This window comes from Ambystoma mexicanum, chromosome 2p (genome assembly GCF_040938575.1).
Source record: "Ambystoma mexicanum isolate Mex_15411 chromosome 2p, UKY_AmexF1_1, whole genome shotgun sequence".
Taxonomy (NCBI): Eukaryota; Metazoa; Chordata; class Amphibia; order Caudata; family Ambystomatidae; genus Ambystoma; species Ambystoma mexicanum.
The window spans coordinates 1,233,269,225-1,233,282,645 of record NC_090923.1 but is presented as its reverse complement, the minus strand read 5'-3'; the positions used below and the strand labels follow the sequence as shown (position 1 = coordinate 1,233,282,645).

At 51.4% G+C, this 13,421-nt stretch overlaps 1 protein-coding gene across 7 annotated transcripts in view; it reads left to right on the top strand.

Annotated features, from left to right (window-relative positions):
- Positions 1–13,421, top strand: part of TNRC18 (trinucleotide repeat containing 18) — a 470,959-nt gene that overhangs the window by 417,884 nt on the left and 39,654 nt on the right. For all 7 annotated transcript variants that reach the window (XM_069645534.1, XM_069645537.1, XM_069645536.1 and 4 more), the window contains one exon: positions 4,246–4,482. In XM_069645534.1, coding sequence (XP_069501635.1) covers positions 4,246–4,482 — 237 coding nt within the window. The remainder of the gene's footprint in view (positions 1–4,245; positions 4,483–13,421) is intronic.

Here is a 13,421-nt window from a genome sequence, read left to right as displayed (position 1 = left end):
ACGCCTGGACGCCAAGTACAGGCAGATGGAGGGGGATACACTCTTGCTCTCAGCCCATCCTCAGCCACACTAATCAGTGATCGCTGTGGCATCACTATACTCCAAGCCTCAGTTGTTCTCAGCCTCCTCCCCTGCGTCGCTGGTAGGCAAGGAGGAGAAGATCTTGGGAGGCGTACGGGAAGAAACTCTATTCCAACGCGTCGTTGCATCTTCGTCAGGCAAACGCCGATACCATGCTGGCTGCCGCCAACCAAAGCTTGTGGCGGAAAATTGCGGACGTACTCCCGGAACTTCCTACTTGGAGCTAATCACGTTTTGAGGTGGGCTGGCTGAGGCCAAGCTGGTGGCGCAGGACCTCATGGAATCCACCGTGGCCCATATTGACACCTCTGGACGTGCCACCTGTATCGCCATGGACATGAGAAGGACAGCCTGGCTCCGGGCGACAAAATTCAACCCAGATGTTCAGGAACGCATATTAGATCTACCGTTTGAGGTGGGGGGGAGACCGCTTCCACTCCACCACAGACGAAGAGCTGGACAAGAAGAAAAACAGCTCACAAATGGCCAAGTCTTTATCCATCTTGACAAAGACCACGCCCAATTGGTACACCCAGTCACAGCAGCGCTCTGACTGTGGGCGTACATGCAGAGGTTTCCGCGGCTTCCAGGAAAGGAGATCCAGGCAGCCGTACCCCTCGCCGTCTCAGAACCGGCGCAAGCAACAACAATGGGGTGAGCGGGGGTAAGGGCTTTTTCCAGTCCCCCTCCTCTGCGACAGCCTCTGAGGGAAAGATGGCATGACACGCCCCTTCGGGTCCACGTGTCTCCAGTGGCGGGCAGGGTTGCTCGCCATTCACATTTCTGGCATTAGATTTTCGCGCACTCCTGGATCCTCTCCGTAGTATCCCAGCCTCTCATCCCTCCTCCCCTCCCCTCCCACAGGTTGGGACAGCAACTCTTTTGGCGGAGATCTGGTCGCTCGTAGAGAGCCAGGCAGTGGAGGAAGTCTCAGCCTCCCAGCGAGGCTTGGACCTTAACTCCAGGATTTTCGCCATTCAGAAGAACAACCAGGCGGGCCTGAGAGTTGTGCTGGACATTTCCACCCTCAACCTCTCCTTACCCCTACAAAAATTCAAGATGATTACGTCAACTTTTGTAGCGGAGACATTGTGCAAGGGAGACTGGATGTGCTCCCTGGATCTGAAGGACGCATACCTACACGTCCCGATTTGGCAGCCCCGTTGTTCTTTCCTACAGTTCAGGATCATGGGCTACCATTTTCAATACAAGGTCCTTCCTTTTGGCCTCAGTTTGGCCCCCAGGGTCTTCACCAGGCTAATGAATACGGTGGCTGCCCTCCTGAGAGCGCAAGGCCTCCACATTTACCTGTACCTCGACAACTGGCTCGTCAGGGCTACATCTCCGGAAGCGGTTCACCACTCTTCCCATGCCCTTATGAACACGCTGCACGATCTGGGCTTCTCGCTTAATCTCAAGAAGTCGCTGCTGCAGCCCACGCAGACTGACATTATTGGGCCTCATCTGGGACACGTGCTCCGAGAAGATATTTCCATTGGAGGACAAGATCTCGGCCATCAAGAGGACCACCGCCACTTCCTCAGCAGAGAGGTGACCTCGGCTTAGTGGTACCAGCATCTCCTGGGAGCGGTCCTGTTAGCAGTTCCACACACAAGACTGACAATGAGGAGGATTCAGCTGCACTGCGCCGCCTCATGGAAACAGAAGTGGAGCTCTCAATCCGAGATGATCAATGTTCCTCCATCTCTCCACCCGGACCTAACATGGTGGTCCAGGGACTGCAACCTATGGACGGGCAAGCCCTTTCGGCCGCCCTCCCTGCAGGCCACCATCACTAGACTCCTCGCTCGAGGGCTGGGGAGCCACCCTGGACGATCTCTTGGTCCACGGCACCCCGACAGGGCCAGGAGTACCACATCAATTGGTTGGAGCTGAACGCCATCTGGCTAGCGCTTGGAGCATTCCTACCACTTCTCAGGGGCAAGGGTGTCCTCATCCAGACAACTCGACCAGCATGTACTATGTCAACAAGCAGGGAGGCACCAGATCCCCCTCTGTGCAGACTGGCAATCAGCATGTGGGAGTGGGCCCTGGAAAACGACATCTACCTCACGGGAGTCCACCTCCCGGGGGGAAGCCAACCTGGAGGTGGACAGGCTCAGCAGGTTGGGAGTGGACAATTGCGAGTGGCGGCTAAACAACCTCGTCATTCAGGAGTTCATCAGGTGGGGTCATCCCCAGGTGGATCTCTTTGCTATCTGGCGCAACAAGAAGTGCCCTCGGTTCGCCTCCTGGCAGTAACAGGGCCCTGGCTCCCTGGGCGATGCATTTCAGCTTCAGTGGAACAACATGAAGGCGTACATCTTCCCTCCCACTCTGCTGATTCACAGTGATCTGCAAGATCAAGGAATCTCAACAACTCAACATCATTCTAATAGCTCAATGGTGCCAGGCCAGGCCATGGTTTTTGGAGCTGCTCAGTCTGTCGGAGGTGCCTCCGATTCACCACCCGATGGGCCCAGCGCATCTTCTGGCACAGCAGGGGGGCAGGGCCATCCACCCCACGCCACAGAAATTAGCCCTCACAGCGTTGTACCTGAGCAGGTAACGCTGCGGAACCTCCGTCTCTCACAGGCCAATCTGGAAAGCAAACAGGGTGCAAGGAGCAAGGCTACTGGGGCCCAGTATAAAAGCAAATGGGCCAGATTCTGCCACTGGGCAGTCTCCAAGGAAATCGACCCCATGGCATGTATGTTGGATGACGTGCTCTCCTTCTCGGCACACCTCGCCCACTCTGGTGTGCAGGTGGACACCTGCTGTACATACCTCGCAGCCGTCTGGGCTTACAGGAACTCTGAAGAGGGGATCTTCTCCAATCCTATTGTCAAACATTTGACGGGGCTCGCAAGGCCCTACCCACGCGTCAAGAGGCTACACCGTGTGTGGGACCTCAACATAGTCTTGGGCGCTCTTGTGCACAAACCATTTGAGCCAGTGGCATCCGCGGACATCAGGCTGGTCGCCATCAAGACGGTCTTACTAGTCGGCCTCACCTCGGCTCGTAGAGTCAGCGAAATCCAGGCGGTGATCGCCTCAGAACCATATACTACCTTTCACAGGGACAAAGTAGTCCTGCGGATACACCCAGCATTTCTGCCCAAGGTGTTGTCTGCTTTCCACTTGAACTAAGAAATAGTCCTTCCTACGTTCTTTGCTGATCCCAAGGACGAAGCACAGAGAGTGCTGCGCTTCCTCGATATCGGGCGTGCCCTGAAGTTTCACTTTGACAGGACCAAGGGCTTCTGCAAATCAGACGCCCAGTTGTCACTTTTGGAGGCTCAAGACCAGGCTATCAGGCCTGCAAGACTTCCATATGCTGCTGGATGGTCTCGGCCATCAAGAAAGCTTACGAGGGCCAGCACAAGCCACTTCCGGCAAACATGCACACCCACGCAGTCGGGGCCAAGGCAACGACCATTGCATTCCAGCGCCATGTCCCTTGGCAAGTCATAAGCAGGGCGGCCACTTGGGCCACTCCCTTGGCTTTCTGCAAGCATTACTGTTTGGATACTGGCTCTAGATCGGAAGCGGCTTTCGGTTAGGCGGTTCTCGGGAACCTATTTGCTTAAGGAGGGTCTCCTCCCCACCCTGGGGCTACATTCAGTTGTAATCGCCCATGCAGTATGGACGAAAGGGGACGGGACGTAAGAGTAATTATAAGGTACTTACCGTAGTGACTAAACATACTCTTAGTTCGTAATCCCCTTTCCTCATACTACCCACCAACCTCCCCCCTAATTATACTGGTGTCATTAAGCAATGTTAGATCTATTGTCGACGCGTTAATGGGGACTGAGGTGTGACGCTGGAGGGCGGAGTCAGGGCAACACATGCTCCCTGGGCCGCACCCCCACGCATCTAAATTTAAAGGGGAAGGAGGTTTTTTCAGGTGAAAAAAGTTGTCTCCTGTCCCTTGGAAGGGACGCCCATGCAGTATGGAGGAAAGGGGACTAAGGACTAGGAGTATGTTAGTCACTACGGTGAGAAACTTATCATTTTTACTGCATTCGTGAAGAAACCTATTAGAGGTAAGCTGTGAGCAGAAATAGTAATTTAGTCCCCTCAGTTGACCGTATTTTTCTCTTTAAAACTTCAGCAAACTGACTTAAAATAATTTCTTTCGTGCCAACTTTCTTCTTGCAGAGGCGTGGAATGAAAGGCAAGGCAAGGAAGTTGTTCTACAAGGCAATTGTCCGGGGCAAGGAAATAATACGTATTGGAGATTGTGCAGTCTTTTTGTCAGCTGGTCGCCCTAATTTGCCCTACATTGGCCGTATCCAGAGCATGTGGGAATCCTGGGGAAACAACATGGTTGTGAGAGTTAAATGGTTCTATCATCCAGAGGAAACCAATCCAGGAAAGAAGCTCAATGAAGCTCAGGTGAGTGTCTGGTTCCTGTTGGTTGGTTTAGTTGAATTATCTGTTCAAATTGTATTGTTTGGTTATTTATATAACGCTCTTTCCTCATTTTTATGGCCTCAATGCGCTTTGTGGTTGGAACACCCTCTGTGACCGTAGTCAATGTGCCGGAGGTTCTAAGAGTTTTAGATTAGGTGATGCGTGTGTGCGTTTTTCACCGGTCTAAGACTTGGATGACTGGCTAGGCTCAACTAAGCAGCCCAAAGAGATTAGGCACATGGGTGGGCACCATTGGAGGTTTCCAATAGTGTTATTGTTGAAAATAGGTCTGTGCTGCAAGGCATACCAATTTTTCTTTTTGTTGGCAGTCGCTTTATGCTAGTGGCAGAGGTGTTGAGGTACGTCAGATGTTTCAGTTTGAACGGCGATATGCGCTGCTAGACCGGATGAGCATAAGCATAGCTGCACTCTATGGTGCAGGCATGTTTGGCCGTGCCTGCGGCCTGTGTCCACAGACATGGTTTAATGTATACGTACTGTAGGCTTCGATGTTGCTCAGCTATAGCGATCTTTGTCCAATGCGGATAGGCAGATTTGAAGATATGGCCTAGGTTTCACCATACAGCAGGTTTCGCAGTATAATAGGCAGATATGGGGAACACACCTAGATTTGAGAGTCCTGTATAATTGGAGAGAGGCCTAGGTTTGAAATGAAAATATAATTGCATAATAAAACCAGTATAAAGAGTTTCATTGTCCAAACACTCCAAATTGATAATTTGTTTTGTTGAGTAAACAAAGTAAGGTAACAATGTTTCTTTTGACAATTCATATTCTTGCACTGAATGCAACCTCCCTTGATTTGGGATTTTGGCCCAGGCTGGATAAAACTGTTTGCATGCTGTGGCCACCATAGGTATCTCCCATAGTGGTCTATCATAGGGATGTTATACGACCTTACTGTAGGACCAGGTACTTAGCGAATCCTCTCTTCCTTTTGCCTGTGTGGAACCAAATTGCAATAAACATGATCTGAAGGTGAGATCCAACTGAACAGTCTACGTTCCTTAAAAGGAGGTTGGGCGTAGGGGTGGCAGAAGAGGGAAAGTGTTGGAGAACTTCATGCAGGTGACAAAGTGCAGACTTTTGGAGACCATCTTTCGCCTTCATTTGACTTTTGATTTCCTGTGATGGGAAGGAACAACATGGAAGTTGAGCAATATTAGTACCTGGCGACAGTCAACTAGAATGAAACAAACGTTCTGATTGGCCCTCGGCCGGGAATCCCTCGACTAGGATTCCATTCCTGTGTTCGTGGCTGGGAGGCGTGGCAGCCCCTCAGCCAATGAGGAGGCCCGAAGCAGGGTTATCCCCGCTCTGAGCCTCCACACAGCTGGAGGTTGCCATCGTCCCCCGCCGGGGATTAAGGGAAGTATTTTTATTTCCCCTCCCCTGCACACAATCCCCCCCTCCCCACCCTTACAACCCCACTTACCTTTCGATTTTCTCTTTTCCCGATGGACTCCATATTCCCTTTCCCGGCGGCCATTTCCTTTCACATTTTTTCTTTTTTTTCTTTTCTGTTTCTTAACGCAGCAGCAGTCAACTTCTACAGGGTTCAGCATGTGTCCATCCTGCGACAGGCTCTTCCCGACTAAAGACCCCCAGGCCCTTTGCCTACGGTGCCTGGCCCAGACCACGCCTGGCAAGCTTGTACTGCATGCAATGCACTTTCTCCGTGGTCTATGAAAAACAGACTAGCCAGGTGGAAGGGCCTTCAAAGGACCTAAAGGACTTAGGGCAGCTCTTTTCCAGTGCAGCCCGCAAGGGAGACTCCTTCCCAAGGACTCACCCGCGCAGGAGGGACTGTCCAGGTCATTGTACCAGCACAGGCACCAGCACAAGCACCAAGGCAGAATCAGCTACCGGCTGCCATGCCAAGGGGTCAGTAGATCCTCCCGGTGACAGTGCTGAGGGGAGCGGAAGGTTCTTTTACCGTGTCTTCGCCTGAGGGGCTGTGCCCTAGTACCGGCAACATGTCAGAGGGGGGCGCCTATATGCAGTTCTACCGGCAGATCCGCCGAGGGCGAAATGCCTACCAGGCCTTGGTCTGAGGAAGAGGGTAGGCCCCATGATCCACACGAGTCCTGTACGGGGCGGGGCCCAGTGAACCGAGCAAGACGACGCAGGCACGTGGAAGTCAGCTCGACAAAATGGTTGGCGTGCCAGAAAATCCAGAGATCCGGCCGATGCCGCTCCAGGGAAGGCAGCAGGTGGAGGCTCATGTGTCACAGTGGGACTGGTGTCAACCAGCAATGTGGCCAAGAGCTTACCCTTCCTTTGCGCAAGGCAGATTCCTGCTGCGTCCATATGGGTAGGGCATGCCATGGCTCCAGCATCCCCTCGATGCCCCTTCAATATCCCCTACCACCAATCTGGCCTGCGAGGACAGGTTCAGGTTCTTTGAACGGTTCTTTGGGCTCATGAAATCTTGTCGGATGGGGGACATCCTCCGGGACGAGATCAGGAATGTTCTCCCGCCAGAGGCTCTGGTGCAGACGCCCCAGGCCCCAGCTCAGCCTCTGTGGTTCCGAAAAAGCCTCCCGCTCCGGTCTTTACTCCGCAGCCCCCAACTCCCCTCCTCCGGTCCATGACCAACCGGGCCCGCAGGCGGACACAGATGAGGAGCAGGACCCCGACACGCCATCTTCAGCCAAGGCCTTCCACGAATGTCTGGCAGGCATGGCAGAGTAATTGGGCCTTCCTCAACCCGAGGTCAAGCAACCAGCAGAAGGGGTCCTTGCAACGGGGATCCCGATGCACAAGGACGTAGTTGCATTGGCCAAGAAGGGTTGGCTCAAGCCCCACTCAGTCCAGCCGGTGAACAAACGCCTGGACGCCAAGTAATGGCAGATGGAGGGGGAAACACTCTTGCTATCGGCCCATATTCAGCCACACTCCGCGGTGATCGCTGCAGCATCACTATACTCCAAACCTCAGTCATCAGCCTCCTCCTCTGCGGCGCTGCTAGGCAAGGTGGAGAAGATCTTGGAGGCATGCAGAAGAAGCTGTATTCCAACGCGTCCTTGCACTTTCGTCAAGCAGACGCGGATGCCATGCTGGCAGCCGTTAACCAGAGGCTCTGGCGGGAAACTGCTGATTTCCTCCCAGAGCTTCCGGCACAGAGCCAATCACGATTCAAAGCGGGATTGGCAGAGTCCAAGGTGGAGGCGCAAGACATCATGGAGTCCACCGTGGCCCACATTGACAACTCTGCCCGTGCCATCTACATTGCCACGGACATGAGAAGAACGGCCTGGCTCCATGCTGCAAAATTCAACCCGGATGTCAAGCATTGCATCTTGGATTTTCCGTTGGAAGGAAGTGACCTCTTCCAATACACAACGGAAGAAGAGCTGGACAAAAAGAAAAACAGCCCATAAACGGGGAAGTCATTATCCATCTTGCAAGACCACACCAAAAACGTACACCCAGTCATAGCAGCGCTCGGTCAGCGGCTTCCAAGAGCGGAGGTCCAGGCAGCCTGACCGTTCGTTGACACAACATCGGTGCAAACAACAAAAAGGGGTTGGGGGGTGGGGGAGGAGGTCTTTTTCCAGTCCCTCTCCTCTGCAACGTCCTCAGAGGGAAAGAATGCATGACACACCCCTCTGGGGTCCACGTCTCTCCAGTGGGGGGCAGGCTTGCTCTCCACATACATTTCTGGTGCCAGAATTTCATCGACCGCTGGATCCTCTCTGTAGTCTCCACTGGGTACCGCCTCCCTATCCCAGCCTCTCCTCCCTCCTCCCTGACAGTTTGGGACAGCAACTCTTTTGGCAGAGATCCGGTCGCTTGTTCAGAGCCAGGCAGTGGAGGAAGTCCCAGCCTCCCAGCGAGGCTTGGGCTTTTACTCCAAGATTTTCGCCATTCAGAAGAATCACCAGGCAGGCCTTAGAGTTGTGCTCGACCTTTCCACCCCCAACCTCTCCCTACCTCTACAAAAATTCAAGATGGTTACGCCAGCTTTGATAGCGGAGACTTTGTGCAAGGGAGACTGAATCTGCTCCCTGGATCTGAAGGACGCGTGCCTACACGTCTGAATCTGGCAGCCTCATCGTTCTTTTCTACAATTCAGAATCATGGGCTACCACTTCCAATACAAGGTACTTCCTTGCGGCCTCAACTCGGCCCCCATGCTCTTTACCAGGCTAATGAACACAGTGGCAGCCTTCCTTTGGTCGCAGGGCAACCACATCTACCCTTACCTCGACGACTGGCTCTGGGCACATCCCCAGAAGCAGTGTACCATACTTCCCACGCTCTTATGAACACATTGCACGAGCTGGGTTTCTTACTCAACCTCAAGAAGTTGCAGCTGCACCCTACGCCGAGACTGACGTTCTTGGGTCTCATTTGTGACACATGCCCTGAGAGAGTTTTTCCCACGGAGGATGCGTTCACGGCCCTCAAAAGGGACACTTCTCACTTCCTCAGCAGAGAAGTGACCTCGGCCTGGTGTTACCAACACCTACTGGGTCTCATGGCAGCAGTCCTCTTGGCCGTCCCCCACACGAGACTCGAGATGAGGAGGATGCAGCTGTACTTTGCAGCCTCTTGGAACCAGGAGCGGGCTCTTAGTCAGAAATGATCAACGTTCCTCCATCACTTCACCCGGAACTCACATTGTGGTCCAGGGACTGCATCCTTCGGCTGAGCAAGCCTTTCTGGCAACCTATTCCGCAGGTCGCCATCACCACGGACTCCTCTCTCGAGGGTTGGGGGGGGGGGGGCACCCCGGACAACCACTGCATCCATGATACTTGGACCCGGGAGGAGCGGGAGTACCACACCAGTTGGCTGGAACTGAAGGCTATCTGGCTTGCGCTTAGAGCCTTCCTTCCGGTTATCGAGGGCAAGGTAGACCTCATTCAGACAGACAACTAGACCAGCATGTTCTATGTCAACAAGCAGAAGGTACCAGACACCCCAACCCTCCACTGTGCCGGCTCACAGTCAGCATGTGGGAATGGGCCCTGGAGAACATCTACGTCCTGGCTGCCCACCTGCTGGGGGAATCCAACCTGGAGGCAGACTGGCTCATCAGATTGGGGGCGGACAATTACGAGTGGCAGTTGAACGACCTAGTACTGCAGGTGATCTTCTGCAAATGGGGACACCCCCAAGTGGACCTCTTTGCCTCCTGGGACAACAGGGAAGTGCCAGTTGTTCGCTTCCTGGCAGGGTCAGGGCCCTGGCTCCCTGGGTGATGCATTCAGTGGGACAGAATGACAGCATACGTCTTCCCGCCCACACCACTGATACATAGGGTGATATGCAAGATCAAGGAATCTCGCCACCTCAGCATCATTCTAATAGCGCTGTGGTGACCGGCCAGACCATGGTTCTCGGAGCTGTTCAGCCTCTCTGAGAGGCCGCCCATTTACCTCCCGACGGGCTCAGCACATCTTGTGGCACAGCAGGGGGGGGGGGGGGGGGGCAGGGTCATCCACCCGCGCCACACTAGTCCTCAGTGTGATTCCTAAACAGGTCACGCTAGGTCACTGCAGCCTTTCCCCGGCTAATCTAGAGATCAAACAGGGCGCCAGAAGCAAGTCTACCAGGGCCCGGTATAAGAGCAAGTGGACGAGGTTCTGCCGCTGGGCAGACTCGAAGGGTATCGACCCCCATGCATGTACCTTGGACGACATGCTCTCCTTTTTGGCGCACCTCGCCCACTCAGGCATGCAGGTGGACACTTGCCACACTTACTTAGCAGCCATTGGGGCTTACAGAAACTCTGAGGAGGAGAGCTTTTCCTCTTTAAGTAGAATTCTCCAAAAATGTGCAAATTCCTCCCACCTTCGAGACCGCCAGCTTTATTGCTGAACTTTGGGACTTTGAACTTTTAAATTCTGTGTTTTCTTTCTGTTTCTTTTGGCCATGGAGTCTGATAAACTCCATAGGCATCATCTTTTACAATTGTCACACAGCACCCTCAGTGCACTGCAACAGAGAAGTCTTTTAGATTGTTCAAGGTTTAAATACCTTCTCTGGGATAAACTACGGTTTCCAAGAACAGTAGAGTGAAATTGACTCTACTTAGCATTGTAGTTGCTAGACCCAGCACACCCTATTTTACAATAGTGCTGGAGGGGTTACTTAGTATCCGCTGTGTCTAAATGCTCGTGTAAGATTAATATGTTACCCTTTCTTCTCAGAATGGCTGGTGGAAGTGGTTTTGTAATGAACTACCATGATTTACCCTCGACCACAAACTGTTTGCAGTTCTGGTAACGTTAAATCGCGAATTGTGCAAAGATCCTTCTCGAGTTTTTCTCTGCTTGCCAAACCAGGTTTGGTCTCTTTCTTCATTCGCTTTCGGCAGGATTCATGAGTGACTCGAGAGTGTCTGGGGTAGGCAGGTGCCTGAAACTCCCTTTGCTTAGTCCTCTAGGAGACCCAAATGCACTCTGTGATGATTGGCCAGCTGACTGTCCGGCAAGGACAGCCACCCTGCTGGGTGAGTAACAGCTAGGCTGCAATGAATGGGAGAGAACTGAATAAAAGGCAAGGCTTTTAGCTTGGAAGGTACAGTCGACCACTGGACAAAGGAACCGAACAAGAACTTGAAGAGGACTCCTGCTGCAACTCCTGGACCGTTGGTTTGCCCAGTGAAGCCCTGCTACTGTGCTGAAACTCCAAATTCGTATCGACAGAGAAGCCTATGCAAGGACGACTTCTCCCCTTGAGTTGGTGGGACCAATCAACTCCAAAGTAAGCCACCTGGACATCCGTCTCAGAGCTGGTTGAATTTCCAGAGTTGCTGCTGGAAACCTTATAGCCAGGGGGAGGCACACCAGATTGTGTGCGTTGTTTTTAAGCTGGCCAAGAGCCCCAGGAAGATCCTCCGGACTCCCAGGAAGCAGGAATGACCGAGCCTGAGCCCCCTCAGAGTGTGGAACCCCAGAAGCAAGGAAAGTCCATCTCGACAGCTGGGAACCGTGTTGTTGCTATTTGCGGTTGACACGAGGAGCTGAAACATTGAACAGCCACTGATTTGAAGAGTGCCGGTTGCGAGCGGTCTCCGTCCCAGTACAGGAGTCCCCAGAAGTCCTCCCTCTTGTCCCCACGACTGAGGCCCAGGAACAGTGGGATCTGCAGAGCTGCACAGGAACAGAAGTCATCTGCTGCCCTTTTTCTTCAATTCAAAGGTACTGTAAAAAGTCTGAGGGAACTTACCTCTTACTGTAGAGTTGCTTGCATTTTCTACTACTCAAAAGTCGAATCAGCTTGTGGCCCTACATTTGATCCTTCTTTTCTTCAAAGACTTCTAAAACATTGTGAAAGACTTTTCTACTTACCTACCAGAAGTGCTGCATCCTATATAGGACTTTGCCCTTTGACTTGGGTTTAGCCTATTGTACTGAATGACTCTTCTTTTGGGATCCAAAAGTATTTGCCTGCTTAAGAATATTTGTGGTCTCTTGATGTTCTAATAACCTTTTCATGTGACCAAGTTCTAAAAGTATTCTAAATGCAAACGGAAAGATATTAAATGTCCCCAGCACCCTAGCTATTGAAGTCACCTGAGGGTGTAGGTTGTGTCTGTGGGCTATCCCAAAAGGGACTTTACAAACTAAGAGTGTACAGTATTGAAATGTATTTGTGTGTTACTATTATATTACTCACTTCTGAAGAAGGCTTATTCTAACTGCCTGATAAATACATTAATAATTGTTTATTCAAGAAACCTTGTGTGTAAGGGTGTATTTGAATACTTGTCACTGAATCTGTGTAACTCCCCTGCAGCTCACATTGATCCCTCTTGAGATAAGCCTGGCTGCTCAACACGCTAACCAAACTGTGTTGTATAAGCTTATACCAAAGGTTGGGTTTCCTATACCTGTAGTCAGATTTGTGTGTAGTGCACCCAAAGGGTACTGCATACAAACTTTGCCTAACAAGCAGTGATATGCTGTTGGCAGCTTTAGTTCGGTGAACACAGTTTACTGAGCTTGGGGGTGCTTTCCGATCAGTAGCCGTCGTGTGCTGTTGTGCGAAGCGGTGTGTGGTTTGTGTTGTTGCAGTGTTGTGAAGTTTGTGCGGTTTGTTGTGCTTTAGGGGTGAAATTGTTAGTGGGTTGGTTATTGGCCTTGCTATCTAGAAGTGATATGTGCTAAATGTCCATGTTCTTTCTAGATGAGGTGCGTGAATATCTCCGTATTTCTATCTAGATCTGGCTCTGACCAACATTTACAATCCTGTCCATATGACGCATGCCAATATTCACAATTCTATCCAAATGTGGAATGGCCCACCTTCAAATCATGTCTAGATGTGAAGTAATCCAGCATTCACAATTTTATCTGAATGTGGCAATGGTAATATTCCCAATGCAATCTAGATGTGGTAATGGCTAATATTCGCAATTCTGTCTAGATGTGGCACTGGCTAAACTTCACAATCCTTGCAGGCCAGTGTTCACAATGTTCACAATTCTATCTAAGTGTGGCATTCACCAACATTCACCATTCTATCCAAGTGGTGTAGTCGCTAGCATTTGTTATTCTATCCAAGTGTTGCGCTTGCTATCATTTTACAATCCTATCTAGATATGAGGCAGGCTAATGTTCACAATTGTAGCTAAGTGTGGTACTAGCTATCATTCACAATTCTGTGTAGGTCCGGCACAGGCTGATGCTCACAATTCTAAGTGTGGCATTCACTAATATTCATGATTCTATCTAGATGTGATGCAGGCTAATTTTCACAATTTATCTGTGTGTGCTTACGAACATTCAAAAATCCGTTAACAAGGCTATCTGAATGTGGCACATGCTAATATTCAGTTTTTAGTGTGGCACTTGCTAACCTTCATAATTCTATCTAAGTGTGGCACTTGGTAATATTTATTGTTCTTAACAATTCTTTCTAGATGCGATGCATGCCAACGTTCA